We start from the raw sequence: 19,378 nt of genomic DNA, 5'->3' as shown, positions 1-19,378 counted from the left end.
ACCATGGATGCGAGTGAAAATACTAAGGCATTTGAAATGAAGGCTGTGAAAACATAACTGTTCCAAGAAACAGATGGTTAGTGTAAGGGGTTTCTTCTTTATGTTAATGCGTATGTTAATCAAAATGGCTTCTTGTTATGTTTAAAGTAAGAATGCTTCTTTGTTGTGGTAACTGGCGAGAGAGTGCTTTCTCTCGCAGCTTGTTTGGGTTATAACTACTGATAAAGAGAATTGTATTCATTTGTTAACCAATTGGGATAGATATTATTCTTTCTTGTGGGTCTGTAAGCTAGTGTTGCGCGACCTTTTGGGGAGGTCAAGGGGGAGATCACGAGGAAGGAAAACGTGCGGAATGCGCTCTGGTCGACCACCGAGGTTGGTCTCAGGCAGCGGGTCGAGGAGGTCAGAGAAGATCGAATAGTGGACCAAAGACTTCGATAGTTGAGCTCCAACAGTTGTGCACAAGTTGACTGAACTCTGATAATTTTTGGTGCCTTTTCTTTCTTTTTTATCATATATAATGTACTGCTATTAATTACCTAGTTTTAGTAAGATTTATAAAGTGTATTTTGTAACCGTACATGGTGTGCGGTCTGATATTGTGTGAGCGAGTTGGTACCAGTGTGCATTTCACAGCATCCATGCATATAAGAGACATGGTTTGGTGGGTGGGCGGATTTTTCCCCTAGACATACATCAGCCGATAGCGTGAGCGTTACATTAGGAAATGTTCTTTATATGGACGGTAGACACAACTTGATATTGAAATTTTAATGAAAAGAGTGAAAATGTGATCAGGTTCATCTCATCAAATTAAGGGTCGTGAAAACATAACTTAGAAAATATTCTAGTATAAATTAGAAGCGGGAATGCAGCTTCTTGTGGAAATAAAAGAAATTCAAGACTTTCCGAAGGGATCCATGCTGGCAGGCATAGCTTCTCAGTGTCAGACTGCATGAGGGACCAACTTCTTGGACTTTGATCTCCTGAGGAAAGAGTCAGTATTGTCCAAGATTGGCTGGAATGCATTTTCTAAACACTGCCAACTTGTATACTCTCCAAATCGGGCCTGGAGTGAGTCACTGGGCGGCAAAATCTGGGCCTGCAGCGAGTCTTCAGCTGGCATGGTCTTGGCCTGGAGCACTGCTGATCCCCTGGAGCCTTTCACAGCAGCAGTGCCTGGGTCCTAGTGCAAGATATGATTCACTGTTTAGACAATTTAAATGCTGGCCCAGATCAGATGCGAGAGCCAATTTCGCACTCTCTTCACGATCTTCATTCCCCTCTCCAGGGCGCAGGGACCTTTCGCTGTTCCATTGTTTGGTCAATTTAAATGCCGGCCAGACAGTTTGAAAAGCCAGGGTGTCAAGATTTGGGACAAGAGCCGTTTTGCTCATTCTCTGCGATGGTCATTCCTCTGGCACTGAAGCTATGAAGACTGCCCCGGTTGCTGTGCTCCATGCCTGCTAATATGATGAACTGATACGCAAGGCTTTGGGCCTCCTCTGAGGTTCAGATCTGAGGGCACAATTTTGATTGGAAATGCTGTTGATCACTTCAGTTGGTAACATAATCTGTTTTTTCCCTCTTTCACTTGTGCATCAAGTACTGATCTTTTATTTTTATTCTTTTTTTCTTTAATTTAATTCTTTTGAGTTTCTTGCTTTGTGGCTACCTGTGAGTAAGAAAATCTCAAGGTTGTATAATTTATACATTCTTTGATGATAAATCTACTTGAATCTTAAGTAACAAGTCACACTTCACTTTTTAATTAAAGTATTAATTTTAAAGCAGCAAATAAAACAATCTGCAATTGCCAACACAGTGTCATGTCAGCCCCACTCTTCCCAAATAGTTAACTTGTCATAAAGGATATTGAAATGCCCAGAGAATTTAAAAGGCAGTATAGAATTGCAGGTTTTCCATTGAAGTTCCTATAAATAGAATCTGCTACAATTTGCCTTTGATTCTGTAAAAAAAGATTTAAATAGGCACCCCCTTAAATTGTCTTGTTCATTACAACTAAACATAGTGCACTGTGTTTAGTTGGCTTGATAAAGCAGAGAACTGAACACATGAGTGTTCAACAGAAGTCAGTAGGAAAGGGAAAAAAAATACCATTAAGTTTAATCTTCACATTATGCAACCCCCATGATACACACTCATTTTAAACACTGATTCTCCCAAGCACATAAATGCATTGTTAATCAGAAGGTATCTAAAATTAATTGACAAATTTAATAACTTACTAACCTTTTACACACTTAAACACAAGCTCTGCCCTTTTCAGACACCAAGGTATTGTCATCTCCTGCAAATGTATGAGGCGTTATGGACAAACTATCATGTAACCAGAAATATTCAAAAGAGGTTTCATTAATAAATTTTCATTAAAGATTACTTTTCTATTTGCATTTGAGTTTTTTTTTTCCAGGTAGGTCTGCACAGTATCTGTGACTATCTGATACTTGGCTCTGTGCACAGTGCTTGTAAATGTCAATATATTTCAAGTGCCAGATAGCATCTGGCCATTTATCCTCCATGGTTCAAATTACCAGAATAATATTGTGTTTTCCCATTTTCCCAGGAATACATCAAGTAGTCTTACTTGCCTTTTGCACTATATTGTTCTTAGCCCTGTTAGTTGTGGAAATGATCCACAATCAGATAAAGATGTGTAAGTGAATTTTCATCATGAGCTAGAAGCCTGAAAATATGCTTGTCTGTCAATTTGGGTGCCTTTGCTTTGGAAGGATGCTATCTTTAATTTTGATTCTGTGCATTAGCTGCAGCAATTTTGTAAAAATAATTTTAAGCCAGATTTGTTAGGATTAAATTTCATTTCTCTCCAAATAAGTTTTGGAGTTGCATTTTAATTTAATTCAAAATGATATAACAAATTCTATGACAAATATAATCTCCAACTGAAATACATAACTAACGTACAGAATATGAGGGGATTGACAACAATTTAACATAATTTATAGGGTGAAAAATGTGAGTAAAGTTTGACTGATTTATGAAATTACCAGAATGCAGCTTAAACCATTTTCAACAGCAGACACTTACAATTCTACAAAATCAGGTTAAATCGGTGTTTTCTATTTCCTTCCATCTTTCCATCCAAAATGGGGAAATTTATTTCATAGTAATCTCAACGCCTGCAATCATTTACTAAACTACCAGTCTTGTCGGTGCCTTTAAACAATGTGTGTCAGTGAGTAAGAGAAAATATTTTCACTGATTTTATCTTTTTTTGTCCTCAGCTTTGTGCTTGGCCTCATCATCAGTACAGAGCAAAATAATTTAATGAAGTATGGAGTAAGCGCACTGTAGCACAGGCGCTAACTTTTAATTTACACAGGAGAGGAGGTATGAAGCTAGACTTGGTATCATTGTGAGAGAACATTGATAATAAAACAGTATTTTATTAAGGCAGATTACAAGAAGTGCTTTTTTTGTAGTGAACAATTAAATACATCTAATTAATAGTAACTTTAATAATGTTGAGACATTGGGTTACATTTTCCTATCTGTAAGCAAGAAATTATACTAAACTATTTAATAATGAAGTAGTTCAGCTCAACATTAGATATTCACCATACTAATTTAGCAAGATTTAGGAATTTCACAGATGATCTCAGAAATATGCTTGGAAAGGAGGCAATGCAAAAGCAGGAAACTGTGTGCAATCTTTTGTAAATAATAAAAGGATTAAAGAACATTTTCAGCATTGCGCAATATTGTTTTTGGACTTTAGCTTTTCATCCAATCTATTTTAACACAGTTTAGAAACTAGCATTTATGAAAAAGATACAAAAAGTTGCTAGTAATTTCTGTAATTTTTCCACCTTTCAATTAAAGCAATCAAAAACTCATAAATTATTATTTATACAAATGTGCCAGTTTTTGGTCACTTTGTAAGAATATGACATGTAATGTCAAACCCTGTTAACATTAAAAGAAAGACCTGTTCTATTTTATTAAGTGTGTCTCCTCGAAACAAAACGAGCAGCACTGACTGGTTATGAACAGTGCAGTCTGCACCAATTGTAAAGTACTATTAATGGAATAAACATCTGCATAGAACGTTATGAAATGAAATACAACACAAAGGCACATCAGTACTTTGGTCAAAGAAGTTTTAAGAAGAGACTTGAAAAAAGAAAAAGGTGGAAAGGCTGAGTAGTTCAGCAAGCCTTAGTTGATGAATGCACTGCAAACAATGAGGGAGCAATTAAAATCAGGTCGAGACTAGAGTAGAATAATAACAAAAAAATCATATAACAATACAAGGTATGGAGAAGACATAACGATGGAGGGATTTGAAAACAAAGATGAAGATACTTAAATCATGACCTTGGGATTTTGATATTCAGCAAGAAATGAAGCCTGAATGTTTGAATTTCTCCAGGAAATTTGAGGTTGGTAAAAGAGTTTGTAAGGAAATTGAAGATAAGTAATAATTTACAGGATGAAGGGATTAAGGGTCACTTCTTTAAGAATTATTATGGAGATATTTAAAGCAGCAGAAATAATAACTCAGGAGAGAATTGATATGTCAATATTTCTTTCTTGGAGACCACAAATATATATTCAGTGGGAACAGGATCGCTGGAGAAGGAGATGGACCATTTGGACAAGAAAATTCCTAACACAGCTTGTGGAGAAGTAGAAGGGAAACCAGAGAAAGACATTTAGAACTAGGATAAATGAAAACCTTTGTGAAAATTTCACAGATTATAGGAAAAGAACAAAATAGCAGAAGGATCTGATCAGTCTTAATTTGTAGAGTCCAATAGTGCCTCAAGAAGGCAACACCATCATTTAAGCACCTTCACTGTCTACTCTTCTTGTTTCTACTGTCAAGGGAAGGTACAGGAGCCTGGAGACCAAGGCTCAATGATTCGGGTACAGCTACTTCCCCTCCATCTTCAGATTTCTGACTGGTCCATAAATGCTATCTCAGTGTTCTTTTCTTTTGCACTATTTATTATTAACTTAGAGTATTTATATCTTTACCCTATACTGTTGCTGCAAAACAACTAGTAAGATATTATAAGATGTCATATAAAACAGTAACATAAGATAATAAAGCCGATTCCAATTCTGTACTCCCAAGCAGATTTAGAAGTAAATGTCTAAAGTAATCATTTGCCAAATCTGTTAATTTAACAAATCATGAAGAGGAAAAAAATTATGAATGATTACAGGATAGTTACAGTTTCTGATTTTTTAAAATTGGTCATTATAGCCTTGTATTTCACATTTCCATCCTTTTTAATCCCCTCTAACGGTAATATCAGATTTAATTTACTTCCTCCTATCTGTACCCCTTCCTGACATAGCTATTAACATTCACTGCCTTCAATCCATTTAATATAGAATACCACAGCTAATAACTTTACACTAGCACAGACATTCCCTTCTGTTCTCTGCCTATTTTCACTGCAAATTTAAAACTGTACTTACCTCTAGTTTTTTGAGTTCTCATGAAATGTCATCTAGTTGGATCATTAACTATTTCTGTCAAATCACAAAATATCTCATCTGCTGCTTATTTCCAGAATGTTCTGTCTTTATTTTTTTACTGTTTCTTAAGCCTTCAGCTGATATTATTAATCACTTGAATACAGACTTATGTTCTTTGCCTTAACAATTTTCTACTTACCTCGGACATATCATGCACTAGTAATAGAGGGATTGTGATTGTAGTAATGTCATGGGTGCAACAGACTTTCAGAATATTCCGTAGGCCCATAATTGCTGGATCACGGGCTGTAATATTGCTAGATCTTACATTATCATCCACGCACAGGTGAAAAACAACATGAACTTCGGAAAGATTAGAATGCCTCGTGGTGTAAAATTCTCCTGTAGAAAGTAAATGTTAAGTTTTGACTGTTTAGTATCACTTAAAACACACCAATATTGTTAAATCATTTAAGAAAAATAATCACTGAAGGTGTGGAAAACATTATTCATTATTATTAAGAGATGTATATCATGTATTAGGGAAATATAGATTATCAATAAAGAATCACTCACATTTCTTAATTAATGGATAGCATTAATCTTGGTTGTCATGGTGAATTAATATGCAGTCAATGCAACTCCATGTTATAAAAAAACTTCGTAGATTTACTGATTATGTTAAGCTTTGGTTTTGGATTGGCTGTGGAGCATTTCCAGTGTCATGAACAACTGAATATTTAAAAAAGCTATCATGGCTAATCTGTCATAGAACCATGCACCATGAAACATGTAAACTATCAAGAAATTAACTACATAATTCCATTTTCCAGCACTCAGACAGAAGATTTCTAACCCATGTCATTTAAAGTGCTCGTCTAAATACTTCCTGGAATGTTGTGAGAATTCCTGCCTCCTCCACCTTTTTTGACAGTGTACACAAGATTCAGCACTTTCTAGGTGAAAAAAATTATTTCCAAATCTCCTCTAAATTTCTTATCACCTACTGTATGTGTTCTAGTTATAGACCCCTTTGCTTAGCAGATAGTTTTGAAAAGTCTACCTCATCTATGCACTTCAGAATTTTGTCTATCTTAGTCAGAACTTCCTTGGCCTTTTCCACTCCAGAAACTCCAAAAGACCGCAATTCTTCCACAGACAGGGCAGGATGAGTCCAAGAATGATGGAGTGGAGGGTTACTTTGTTGCCACTAATACAACTGCTTCTGTGCTCTCAGTACATTAACTTTTGCTTTTTAATACCATCCCAAATGCACCTTCACCTTCTGAGCAGTCATGGGCTGGGGAATTCCGGGTGTTAACAGGGAGGCTTTGAATGCATCTTTCCACCTTCTCCTCCATCTGGGTATTACTTCCATGATGGGGCTCAGAGAAAAGTACATGTTTGGGGAATCTGACATCAGGTTTATAAACAGAACCTGCAACTAAGGCCTCAAAGTTGGGGATGTGGGTCTGGAATAGGACATGTTTGTTGGTTTGCTTATACTTCCAAAAAAGTTGGAGGATTCTGCAGAGAAGGTAAAGGTTGTGCCACTTGTAGGAATCCCGGTCTCTGAAATACATTGGTGGGAGGGATCACTACTGCCAGAGAGCATGAGTTTTGTAAATAGGTCTGAACAATTGATCCTCAAATACACTTTTCCTCAGTTTTCAAGAGCCAAGTAGAGTTTAGAGACAAGTACATTGGGCTGGTTGATGGGAATGTGTAGTGATGAGGGATGCACTGTGCAAAGGCTCCTGCTCCAACACACGCACAATAGCAAATGTTCACGTGCCACACATAAACATTAACACCCACAGGAAAAGATCTTGGTTTCTAGTTGTCTTGGAGACTCTTGCTACTCGATTAAGACCTTACTCAGTGAACCTTGTGTGGGGTAGAAACTACGCGCACACAAATTCTACTCGAGAACATGAAGTTCTAGACCTGGAATATCAAGATCCTCGTGGAATATACCAAAAGTCAAAGTTTTGAACACTCTCCAGCTTAAGAATTTGGACACTGATATTAAAATCATTGCTCAGAGTGAGGAGGTGGCCAGTTTAAAGGACAAGGTGTTAGGTATATCTTCTTCAGGAAGGGCAAACTGGAAAAAGATCGCGGTCTTTATGAAGTGATCTTCCCTATAAAAATGATGTCTCAGTGACTCTTTCGGCACACTTAGTAAGCACCTTATGATGCTATGGCTTACTCTAGTGTATACCTAACCTTATATTGTCATTACTGGTCATTTTGGAAACTTCAGATGAGGTGAAGGCAGTCTTCTATTCTAACTGTGAAAAATCTTTGTCCACATCTTAAAAGGGCAGGCAAACTGATACTCAACACCAGCATAAGGGGAGATTGCAATCTTTAATATTGTCACGGTAGGAATATGGAAGGATTCAGTAAAGACATAAGCTCAAGACCACATGGCAATACTGGTCCAAGCACAGTCTCCTCCTAAAATTATAATATTTTTTGAGTGAGAGACTGCAAAGATACCTAATCACATGCACCATGATAAATACCAATGGCTGCTCGGCTGACCGCTCCTGATATACTGCATTATCTGGCCTCACAACATCAGGAGCATTTTTATGGAAAGATCAAAGTCAAAGCTTTCCAGGACCCTACCAAATATTATTGATTCTCATTGTATATTGTTTTTATAATTAAAAAAAACCTCAAACGAATTATATAACATTAATTTTGCATTGATGCCTACAATTGATATCACTTTTATTCTAAAGAAATGCTCAATAGATGATCAATACTTCCAAACACTAAGGTTGATGAACAGGAAACCACTTAGAACATAGAAATCTACAGCACATTATAAGCCCTTCGGCCATAATGTTACCTACACAAGAAACTGCCTAGAATTACCCTACCACATAGTCCTCTATTTTTCTAAGCTCCATGTACCTATCTAAGAGTCTCTTAAAAGACCTTACAGTATCCGCCTCCACCACCGTTGCTGGCAGCCCATTCCACGCAACCACTACTCTGTGTGAAAAACTGACTCTGGACATTCATTCTGTACCGACTTCTAAGCACCTTAAAATTATGTTCCTTCATGTCAGCCATTTCAGCCTTGGGAAAAAGCCTCTGACTATCCACATAATCAATATCTCTCATAATCTTATGCACCTCTCATCCTCTGTCAGTTCAAGGAGGAAAGGCCAACTTCATTCAACCTATTCTCATAAGGCGTGCTCTCCAATCCAGGCAACATCCCTGTAAATCTCCTCTGCACTCTTTCTATAGTATCCACGTCCTTCCTGTAGTGGGGCGACCAGAACTGAACAAAATACTTCAAGTGGGGTCTGACCAAGATCTTATATGGCTGTAACATTATCTCATGGCTCTTAAATTCAATCCCATGGTTGATGAATACCAACACACTATACTCCTCCTTACAACACTGCCAACTTGTGTAGCAGCTCTGAGTGTCCTATGGACACGGACCCCAATATATCTCTGATCCTCCACACTGCCAAAAGTCTTACAATTAAAGTTTTATTGGAATTTAAATGTTCTTTTCCTAAAGTTCTATTAAATGGAGCAATTCCAGGATGCAACAGATATGGAAATTGTCAATGCAATGCCCATTAGAAACACAGTGTCACAGCTATTCTGAAAACCAGGAGTTGAAAATTACTGCTGACAAGAGTGCCATATACAGGCCAAAATAATGACTTTCCCATGACTATAAATCTCCCAGAACCTGGTTCAATCCTATTGGGGGATTGAAAATCAGAGTTCCAAATATTAAATTTCAAAGTCGTTTGCAGTTCCACTTACCTGGTAAAATATTTGATGGATTTCTTTCTCCAATCTTTGACTTATCTTCACTCCCTCCATTTCCATTTGGTAGCTCTTGTGCAAAAAGTAGATTTTGGCATGAATTATTTTAGAAACTACTGGAATGAGTTGCTTTCAATTTTTTTGATACTTAATAGATCAACCAGTATTTTAAGATAATCACTGCACAAGGTCTATGAGTGGAAATGTACAATTGTGACTTATTAGCCTTGATTTTGTGTGTCAGCAATGAAGCAATGGCACTCAGAATCTTAACCCTCAAAGATCCCGTGGTGCAAACATTTCCTTTCTCACTGACAGTTTCTGTCAGGTATCAGCCAATGAGAATCTCTGCCATTCATAGCAACAGTGAAGTCACCAAGCAGGATGACCAGCCAAATACAACCGAGATTTCATAGCAGTCCATAAAATCCAGGTTAAAAAGTTCTAATTCTTAACAACCACTTTCACATTTCAAAGAGTGAAACAAAAATTGGGCCATATGCATAAGATTATGTTAAAAGCTTAACCATCATGCACAAACTTTAATAGAGTAAAATTAGTAAAAATCAGGAACAATGAAATAAGTATCAGTGTACACTTCACACACAAAATTAATTTCTCAAGCCAAAGGGCGGATATGGTTTATACATATCGAAAGTCTCATTTGAGTGCACCCCATTCAACAAAATGTAACATTTTCTGGGTTTCTTGAAATCAGAACGGCTTCAAAGTTGTTGAAATACTTATCAGTTCTCTGACTTCCACTGATTAGTGGCAGGAGGCTGCTATCATTTCAACCAAGAAAAGGAAATCAAGATACCAACTTGACTTCTGAGTTAACTACGAATAGATATTTTCTGAAGCTATGGTTAGATTCCCTATGTTTTTACACAAGTGTTGATAATTCCATCATTCTCATCACTCTCATCACTAATTTGGTCCAAAATAAGACATTTACACTCAAAACAAAATAAGTAATTGATATAAATCCACAGGGTCAGCTCCCACGTGTATAAAATGGAAATTGCAGTGAAAAATCCAAATTATGAAATTAGTGATGAACTTTTGGTTAGGGACAAGCAACTCTGAGATGCCACAGAACACCAGCTGTACTCAGAAGAGACACTGATTTTCGTCACAAGGCAAAAAACATAAAATGTTAGCAATAACAGATAATACTTTTTGATTAATACTCAAGATTTAAAGCTGGCTTCCTCATAGGAGTTATAGTATATAAACATTCAGACCATAAATGTGATTTGAAGCAACTTTGTTCATTGTAAACTTGGTCAGACAAAACAAAATCACAATCAGTTTCCAGTTCAACTGTATACTTTCTAACTTACCAGCTCTTTCCTTTATTTTCTTGTTACGTTGAGCACTTGCATAAAGTACAACCTGTTGGACAATCTGAAGCTGCTGTTCCACTCTAGGGAAATGAAAATCTGTGCACTCCTGGCAAACTGTTGCAAAATCTGGCAAATATATAAAAGAAACAACAATTAATAGCACTGACAAATAACTTAATTTTCCAAGAGCAGCATGAATAAATCAAATATTGGAATTGTGCAGCATTGCTCTTCCTGATGTACATTATAAGACAGTATTATTATTAAGGTTTTTTTTACTGTGGTAAAAAAGCAAAGTCAATACAAAGCAAAGGACGCCACATCACTCTGTACAGTGAAAAATCTGTCAGTTACAGGCAAATTTGGATGACAGATTAGGTTCTCTTACTGGCCTATACCGTAACATTCTATCCCAGCTGGGCTAACAATAAGTGTGCCACAACTGGATTATGTGCCCCAGTCTAGGAAGAATATTCAGTCCTGTACACTTCCTAGCCTTTCATGTTGGAAGTACCCAGCTATAAATATCAAATACTTGCAAAAGTGAGTACAACTATTCTGTCTATATAATGAGTCCTTCACAATAATAATTGTGATGACGTATCAAAGGGTATCCAGTGCTCAATAATGTGGATTTAATAAGTAGTATTGCTGGTTCCATATGGTTCCATGATCTATTGCCTAACTATGAAACTCATGTTAACTGTGACATTCTTTCTTTTACTCAACATTTTGCCTGTTCTTCTGGGAGACAAAATTGTTAATGAAATGGTTGGAATTAGACAGACTGTGCTTTTTATCGGTATTATTGATGGTACTTGTGGACAGCAAAGAGAGAGAAAATAATTAAATGCCCATAAAGAGCAACAAGAATGTTCCTTAAAGCTGAAAGAATTACCGAGACAAATAAAACACCTTATCAGAAATTACTTTGTACATTAAGAAACCACCCTCAATCAAAGGTGAGGTTACAAAAACTTGAATGAAGCTCATGGAATAACACTACTTTGTATTGAGTAAATTAACTAATTAGTGATTTATCATAATTAAAGTAATTATTCTTGGTGTTTAAATAGAGGAGAGAGCTAACTGGATTACTGTGGAAAATGTAATATGGTTTAATCATAACTGGTCTCAGTACAATTTATGTAATTGGAAAGGTGCTGATCAGAAAATAGAAAAAATTCATGGATTTTGTATGACGTAATCAGCGACAGAACAAAGATCCAACACTGAAAATACTGCACAGATAAGCATGTAAATATTTATACAGATTTAGTGGGGTATTTTATTTGGTTCCCACCCCCAACCCCCCCCAAGAGACAGGCTTGTTTTTCCCACTTGTTCCTGGCCCTATAGCTTTAAAGACCAACGTAGTAAACAACACCCAAAAATCAAGGAAAACTCATACATCAGGTCTTACAGTTGCCTACTGTGTTTTCTGCTAAAAATAATACTTAAAGGATCAATCTCCTCGTTATAACCTTCTTTGGAATCAAAAACATTATGTTTATATCACCAGTTAGAAATATTTCCCAGCATAGATTATTGTTCTCTTATGTGGAAAAGAAATATTTCATGTATTCTCCTCTATCTCATAGGTGAAGTATACATTAGAAAACGCTTACTGGGAATTAATCAACCCTTTACTTTTGATTACATTTCTCCTTTCACTCCACTTCCTATACAGACACAATTCCTTTCTTTCAGTCTTCTGAGGCCTGATGAAGGTTCTCACCCCCAAAACATCAACTGTTTATTCCTTTCAATAGATGCTGCCTGACCTGTTGAATTCCTCCAGCATTTTATATGTGTTACTCTTTCAGTCTTTTATTTGCATTGCATCTGTTCTGTTCATTAGTTTCCTATATCTCTGTCAATTAAGGGTCCATTCCATGACTTGCGCTCACAATTTCATTCCGTCCCTACTTGATTAATTGTCTTCACCTTTCAGCTATTTATTCTCTACAATTACTGGCATTCCTAGTAAACGCATTCTATTAGCATTCGCCTTACATTATCATCACCTTTATCATTTAATCTCTCAAAGGCTTCTATCCTGTTACAGAGCTTACATTTGATTTCTCCTCCTCTTCTCTTCACTCTGCCTCTTAAAACTTTTTATACAACATTTTAACTGAAAATTGATCTTGGCAAGCAATTGACATTCTCTGACTTCATCACATCATCATTACTAAGGCATGAAATGGTCACTCTGTCAAAAACTTCCAAATATAATAGAACTGACAGTGCATTGGGAAAACCGGATTCATGAGGTGTTCAAGAGTTAGAAACTACTACTAGGAACTAGTAGAGCAGTGTAAGAGACAGGGATAGAGCACACAATGTGAGCCTGCAGAGATGGGGTGTAGAGGTTTTTCTTGCTGCTCGCTCTGCAGAACTTACTCTCTTGTTGGCATTACGGGAACTGCAAAGAAAAGAGCCCTCAGGACCATCACAGAGGCTACTGAACCAGCCTCCAGATGGCTATGGATCAAGAGATGTGACCTGTGGACCTATACTGCTGAGACACAAACTGAGGCCTGATCAATTCTGGTTGGGTCGCCTAGGGAAGGGTTTTATCGTTAGGTCGCATCTGGAATTTCCAGTTGGCAGACAATTTCCCTCCACGCTGCTCTGTCCCAACACTTCTCATTAACATCGTTGTTTTTTGATCCTTTATTGAGATTGGCATATTGGGAAATAATGTACTTGGCAGGTTACAGCAGTGGTCTTCTGCCAGGTGAGTTTAAGGAGATCACCACCTCTCTTCTTGTTAGATCATCTGCTTGAAAAGTAACTATTGTCTTCCAAGGTCATAGCTCTTCTGCCTTCCCCACCAGTGTCCTGCTGGGTCTGCCATTGGCCATCGCTCATAACCCCGAGCAAGGGACCCTTACCAGGTGCTACCAGCCGGGTCAACCGGACCTGGGGCGTTTCGCTACACCGTGCTCCGGGCCGGGTGTTGCGGCGGCCAGCAGCTGTGGCAGGGACACGAGGGGTGGAGTAGCAGGGCCTGGGCCTCGGCTCAAAGTGGGCGCGGTGACGAAGGGCTGTGAGCAGATGTCGCAGGCGAAGACAGGCTCCCGAGAAAAAATAACAGGAAACACATCTTCCTCCTTAAAATCTTGCCCAACCCACCTTTGGGAGAGACGCTGTTCCCGCTGTGTTTCTCCCACCTCCGCCTCCTCTGTCCACCGCTGCTGCTGCTATCCTGCCGCCATTAGGCAAGGATATCTGATGTTAAAAGGCCCAAAACACCTGACGACCCTAGGTTACATCACTGATGATGTGTGCCAGCACATCCTAGGTTGTATTTTAGTATTGTATCATTCTGTCTCTATTGATGCTGCCTGACTTGACAAGTACTTCCAGCCTTTTATGAAAACATATAAAATATTTTTGCCAATTTCTGCAATAAGAGATATTGAATTTAAAAAATGTTTTAAATACCTCGCTTGATACCACTGTAGGAATTGATGCGGTTATCAACAAGCAAGACAAGCCCACAGAGGGAAGTGGAATATAGTGACAGTGCTGTCTGTAATCTCTGAAGTTTAACACCACTTTGCTGATTGCGCTTGTGCTTACAAAAGTCCAGGACATCAGCTCTCACTAGGCGCAAGTTGTGCATGGTTTTCAACTGGGCTCCTGTAAATTGTACAAGAAAGTACAGTTAATTTAAACACCAGGCTAAATAGATAAACATTACAAATTCCAAACTATGCTGAAGAACGGAAAACATATATTGTAAAATAATTTCCTACCTAAATGTATAGTAAAACTTTCTTCCAACAGTGATCGCTCTTCAAACATTCGTTCATTTGTTACTGTAGATTGACTTTGCTTTACTTTGATTTCCTCACTTCAAAAAGCAGGAAAAGATTTTGTTTTTGAAAAGTGCACACTGAATCAAACTTGCTTTAGTGCAAAGCAATTTATTAAATTATATACCCCTACTTACAAATAAGTTATTGACTACTTAAATTTTGGATTGAAAATGGAAAATAATCTATTTTTTAATTATTCAGAAACTGCCAAGGTAACAAAATACACTCAGTGGCCACTTTATTAGGTACACCTATACATTTGATCATTAATGCAAATATCTAATCAGCCAATTATTTGGCAGCAACTCAATGCATTAAAGCATGCAGACATGGTCAAGAGGTTCAGTTATCAGTTCAAACATCAGAATGGGGAAGAAATGTGATCTAAGTGACTTTAACTGTGGAACGATTGTTGGTGCCAGATGGGGTGGCTTGAGTGTCACAGACACTGCTGATCCCTGGAGATTTACACACACACACTCACACACTAAACAATAAACAGTGAGTGGCAGTTCTGTGGATATAAATGCCTTGTTAATGAGAGAGGTTGGAGGAGAATGACCAGACTGGTTCACACTGATAGGAAGGTGACAGTAGCTCAAATAATCATGCATCATAATGGTGGTGAGCAGAGCAGAAGAGCACCTCTGAACACACATGTCAAACCTTGAAGTGGATAGACCATGGCAGCAGAGGACCACAACGGGTTCCACTCCCGTACCTTATAAACTGGCCACTGAGTGTAATGTACAATTGGAAAAAAAAGATTGTGAACCCTTTGCAGTTACCTGATTTTCTGCATTAATTACTCTTAAAATACGGCCTGATCTTCATCCAAGTCACAATAATAAACAAACACAATCTGCCTAAACTAATAACACAGACAATTGTACTTCTTTTTGTTAATACTGAGTACACCATTTAAACAATTACTAAGTAATTACTATTCAAAAAAGTATGTGAACCTCTGGGGGTAATGCCTGTTACAAAAGCTATTTGGAGTCAATGAAATGAGATGTTCTAATCAGTGAGATGACATTGAAGGTGTGGGTTGTAGAGGTGCTCTGACCTATAAAAAAGGTTGCAGACAGAGACAACAACACACACAAAATGCTGGTTGAACACAGCAGGCCAGGCAGCATCTATAGGGAGAAGCACTGTCGACGTTTCGGGCCGAAACGCTTCGGTAGACAGAGACTACTCTTTTCAAGAAAGATCTGTTTATGTACGCCATGCCTCAATCAAAACAACTTTCAAAGGAACTTAGAAGAATTGTAGAGATGTATGAAGCTGAAAAAGGCTACAAAAGCATTTCTAAAGACCTGAGTGTTCATCAGTCCAAAGTAAGAGAAATTGTCTACAAATGGAGGATATTCAGTACTATTGCTACTCTCCCTGAGAGTGGGCATCCTGCAAAGATCACACCAAGTGCACAACATGCAATGCTGTAGGAGGTAAAGGAGGTTACCCAAGGGTAACAGCAAAAGAGCTGCAGAAATCTCTAGAACTTGCTAAAGTTTCTGTTCATGTGACCACTATAAGAAAAACACTGAATAAGAATGGTGTTCATGGAAGGTCACCATGGAGGAAACTACTGCTCTTAACAAAAAACACTGCTGCGCATCTCAAGTTTGCAAAAGGTCACCTGGACGTTCCACAAAGCTTCTGGGACAATATTCTTTGGACAGATGAGACAAAGGTTGAACTTTTTGGCAGAAATGCACATTGCTGTTTGGAGGCAAAAAGGCACTGCATAACACCACCAAAACCTCATCTCAGTTGTGAAGCATGGTGGAAGCAGCAGCATAGTTAAGGACTGCTTTGCTGCCTCAGGCCAGGTCAGATTGCAATTGTTGAGGGAACAATTAATTCAACATTGAATCAAGACGTTTTACAGGAGAATGTCAGGGTAGCGGTCTGTCATCTGATGCTTAATAGAAGTTGGACGATTCAACAAGACAATGATCCAAAACACAAGAGTAGATCAACAACAGAATGGTTTAAAAAGAAGAAAATTCATGTTTTGGAATGGCCAAGTTGGAGTCCAGACCTTAACCCAATTGATATGTTGTGGTATGACTTAAAGAGGGCTGTTCCCCGAAATATTGATAAACTGAAATAACTTTGTATGAAGAAACGATCTAAAGTTCCTCCTCGCCATTGTGCAAGTCTGATCAGGTGCTACAGGAAATGTTTGGTGGAAGTTAATGCTGCTAAAGGAGGTTTTACCAGTTATTAAATACAAGGGATCACATACTTTATCCAGCCTGGACTGCGAATGATTAAACAATGATTCTAATAAAGACATGAAAAGTACAATTGTTTGTGTGTTGTTAGTTTAGATAGATTGTGTTTGTTACTGAAGCTTAGATAAAGATCAGATCACATTTTATGAGTAATTAATGCAGAAAGCCAGGTAATTGTAAAGGGTTCGCAAGCTTTTTTTTGCAAATGTAATTATACAACAACAGTACAAAAAACACCCAGAAGCTAAAGACAATTTCCAATATTTTGTCTTTTGCCTCCACTTTCAATGTATGGTTCTACTGAAAAAACAATCATGGTTCTTAGAAACCAATACAGTTTTCTGTGCTTAGAGTCTATCTCACAAGCTGTACTATACCACTCATATTATCTTTTAGGATTCAAAAACTAAATTACAGATGTTGATCTCAATCATCTGAAAATTGGTTATAATTTGGTGATTAGAAAGAGACAGAGAACACAGTTAAGAAGCACAGCAAAATAACGACAACCGAACCAAATGCAAAATCCAAGAAAAAATACTTCTGGCAAAGTTATGCAAGCATCAAAGTATTGCCCAGAAACTAATAATTAATGAGGAACAACAAATAATCTTCTGGAAGAACTCAGTGGTTTGAACATTATCTGTTGGAGGAAAAGAGTTGTCGAAGTTTTGATTCAAAACTCTGTATTATGACAAGACTTTAATCCTTAAGTTTCTTCTCCTCCCCCAACCCCACACACACAGATGATGCCCACACTGCTGTATCCCTCCAGCAGTTTGTTTCTCGTTCCAGATACCATCATCTGCAAACTCATGCTTCCTCTCTGAATGATTAGGCAGGTACAGTATGTCATGATAACAATGTTAATCATAGATCAATAAACAAATTCATAAATAAGCTACCTGACTTTACTGTTGTTAGGATTTTTCATGTCTTGATGTAGTTTTATTACCCACTCTTGGTATTCCTGTTTCTGAATTGTCATTAGTTGTTTCAGTTCACTGGCCCATTTATTTTCCAGTACCTAATTACAGAAATTTTACAGATGCTTACAAGATTTTCCTTAAAATATTTTCTTTACATTAAAATATAGTGATCTTATGTCTTTGTATTGTAATAATAAGTTTTCAAGAAGAGGCTACTCAGACTAGTAAAACTTTGATAATCAGATACATTCATCACTTTGGTGATGCCAGACATGCTGATTTTCTGGACAACAGGATGTCATATCTACTAACACCCAAAGTGCATTTATTTCTCTATTATGGATGTTAGGCAATATTATAATAATTTTTACAGTTAATTGGGTAAGTTCAATGGGAACATGGGAGCTATGCCCCAGCTAGTGGAGGTGATCATGGGAATTGGTGGCCTGGTGAGTAAGGGGGAGTTTGGTCACCAAGACCCCAGTGAGCAGGAAATGTAAGCATTCACTGGTAACCAGATGCTGAACCACTAGGGTTTCCAAAGTTTTGGATTACAAATGACTGGAATGTTACTCTAGTACTATGTTCATTCCACAGAACAAAATTATAGGCATGTGTGGCAGCAAAGTTAAATACGTTAACCTTCACCCTGTATATTCAAGTTGGTTGAGCTTTTGTGGAGCTTTTTTTTCTTCTTCAAAATAATTTGTACAAATTTCTGCACACATAAATAGACTACACTTAAAAATTTTTAAGATTTTGGTTCACATTATAATTTTTGTGGCTCAGTACTGAAGTAACTGATTTATCTGGGAATGTTACTTTGCACCTGAATTAAATGTAATTGTCTCGGTGAAGTACAGCTGGATTACCTGTTGGGAATCAAAATGTTGAGCAGCAACTGAGTTTACATCTTGATCTGTAAGTGTGTTTCCTAGTTCTTGCATTACTTTGTCCATTTCTACAGACTGCCTATTAAAAAAGAAATCAGTTTTAAAGGCATTTTCCTTGAGAAGATAAATAACATACTAACCTCCCTCACACAGCAAAACCAACAAAAAATTAATCATAATCATGGGAGAGGGGGGGAGAGAGAATAGTTAAAATAAAAAAGTCGTGCAAATAAAAATAAATAAAAAAGTAGTGATCATGGGTTCAATGTATATTCAGAAATCAGATGGCAGAGGGGAAGAAGCTGTTCTTGAATCACTGAATGTGTGCCCTCGGGCTTCTGTATCTCCTTCCTGATGGTAGTAATGAGAAAAGGACATGTCCTAGGTGATGGAGATGTCCTAGATACTACAGAGGCTAGTGCTCATAATGAAACTGACTAAGTTTACAACTCTCTGCAGCTTATTTTGATCCTGTGAAATAGCACCCCCCCCCCCCCGCATACCAGATGGTGACGCAGCCATTTGGAGTGCTCTCCACAGTACATCTGTAGAGATATGCGAGTATTTTTGGTGACATACCAAATCCCCTCAAACTCCTAATGAAATATAGTCGTTGTCTTGCCTTCATTATGGCTGCATTGATATGTTGTATCCAGGTTACATCCTCAGAGATACTGGCACCCAGGAACTTGAAATTGCTCACTCTCTCTACTTCTGATCCCTCTATGAAGACTGGTACGTACTGTCTTGTCTTATTTCAAAATACATAAAGCAACTATTCCAGTATACACCAAATCTAATAAACATAGGGTAAATTTTCATTGAAGGAACAGAAAAAGACGTGAAAGT

General features: G+C 37.6%; 1 protein-coding gene across 2 annotated transcripts in view; it reads right to left on the bottom strand.

Moving 5' to 3' along the window:
- c13h12orf4 (chromosome 13 C12orf4 homolog) overlaps positions 1–19,378 on the bottom strand; it is a 69,537-nt gene that overhangs the window by 19,237 nt on the left and 30,922 nt on the right. For both annotated transcript variants that reach the window (XM_059987482.1, XM_059987481.1), the window contains exons 5-12: positions 18,509–18,608; positions 17,613–17,734; positions 14,399–14,496; positions 14,085–14,282; positions 10,629–10,757; positions 9,280–9,354; positions 5,672–5,874; positions 2,254–2,311 (exon numbers count right to left, since the gene is read on the bottom strand). In XM_059987482.1, coding sequence (XP_059843465.1) covers positions 2,254–2,311; positions 5,672–5,874; positions 9,280–9,354; positions 10,629–10,757; positions 14,085–14,282; positions 14,399–14,496; positions 17,613–17,734; positions 18,509–18,608 — 983 coding nt within the window. The remainder of the gene's footprint in view (positions 1–2,253; positions 2,312–5,671; positions 5,875–9,279; positions 9,355–10,628; positions 10,758–14,084; positions 14,283–14,398; positions 14,497–17,612; positions 17,735–18,508; positions 18,609–19,378) is intronic.

This window comes from Hypanus sabinus, chromosome 13, assembly GCF_030144855.1.
Source record: "Hypanus sabinus isolate sHypSab1 chromosome 13, sHypSab1.hap1, whole genome shotgun sequence".
NCBI classification, from domain to species: Eukaryota; Metazoa; Chordata; class Chondrichthyes; order Myliobatiformes; family Dasyatidae; genus Hypanus; species Hypanus sabinus.
Note: the sequence above shows the minus strand (reverse complement) of the source record. Positions and strands in the feature narration are given on the sequence as shown.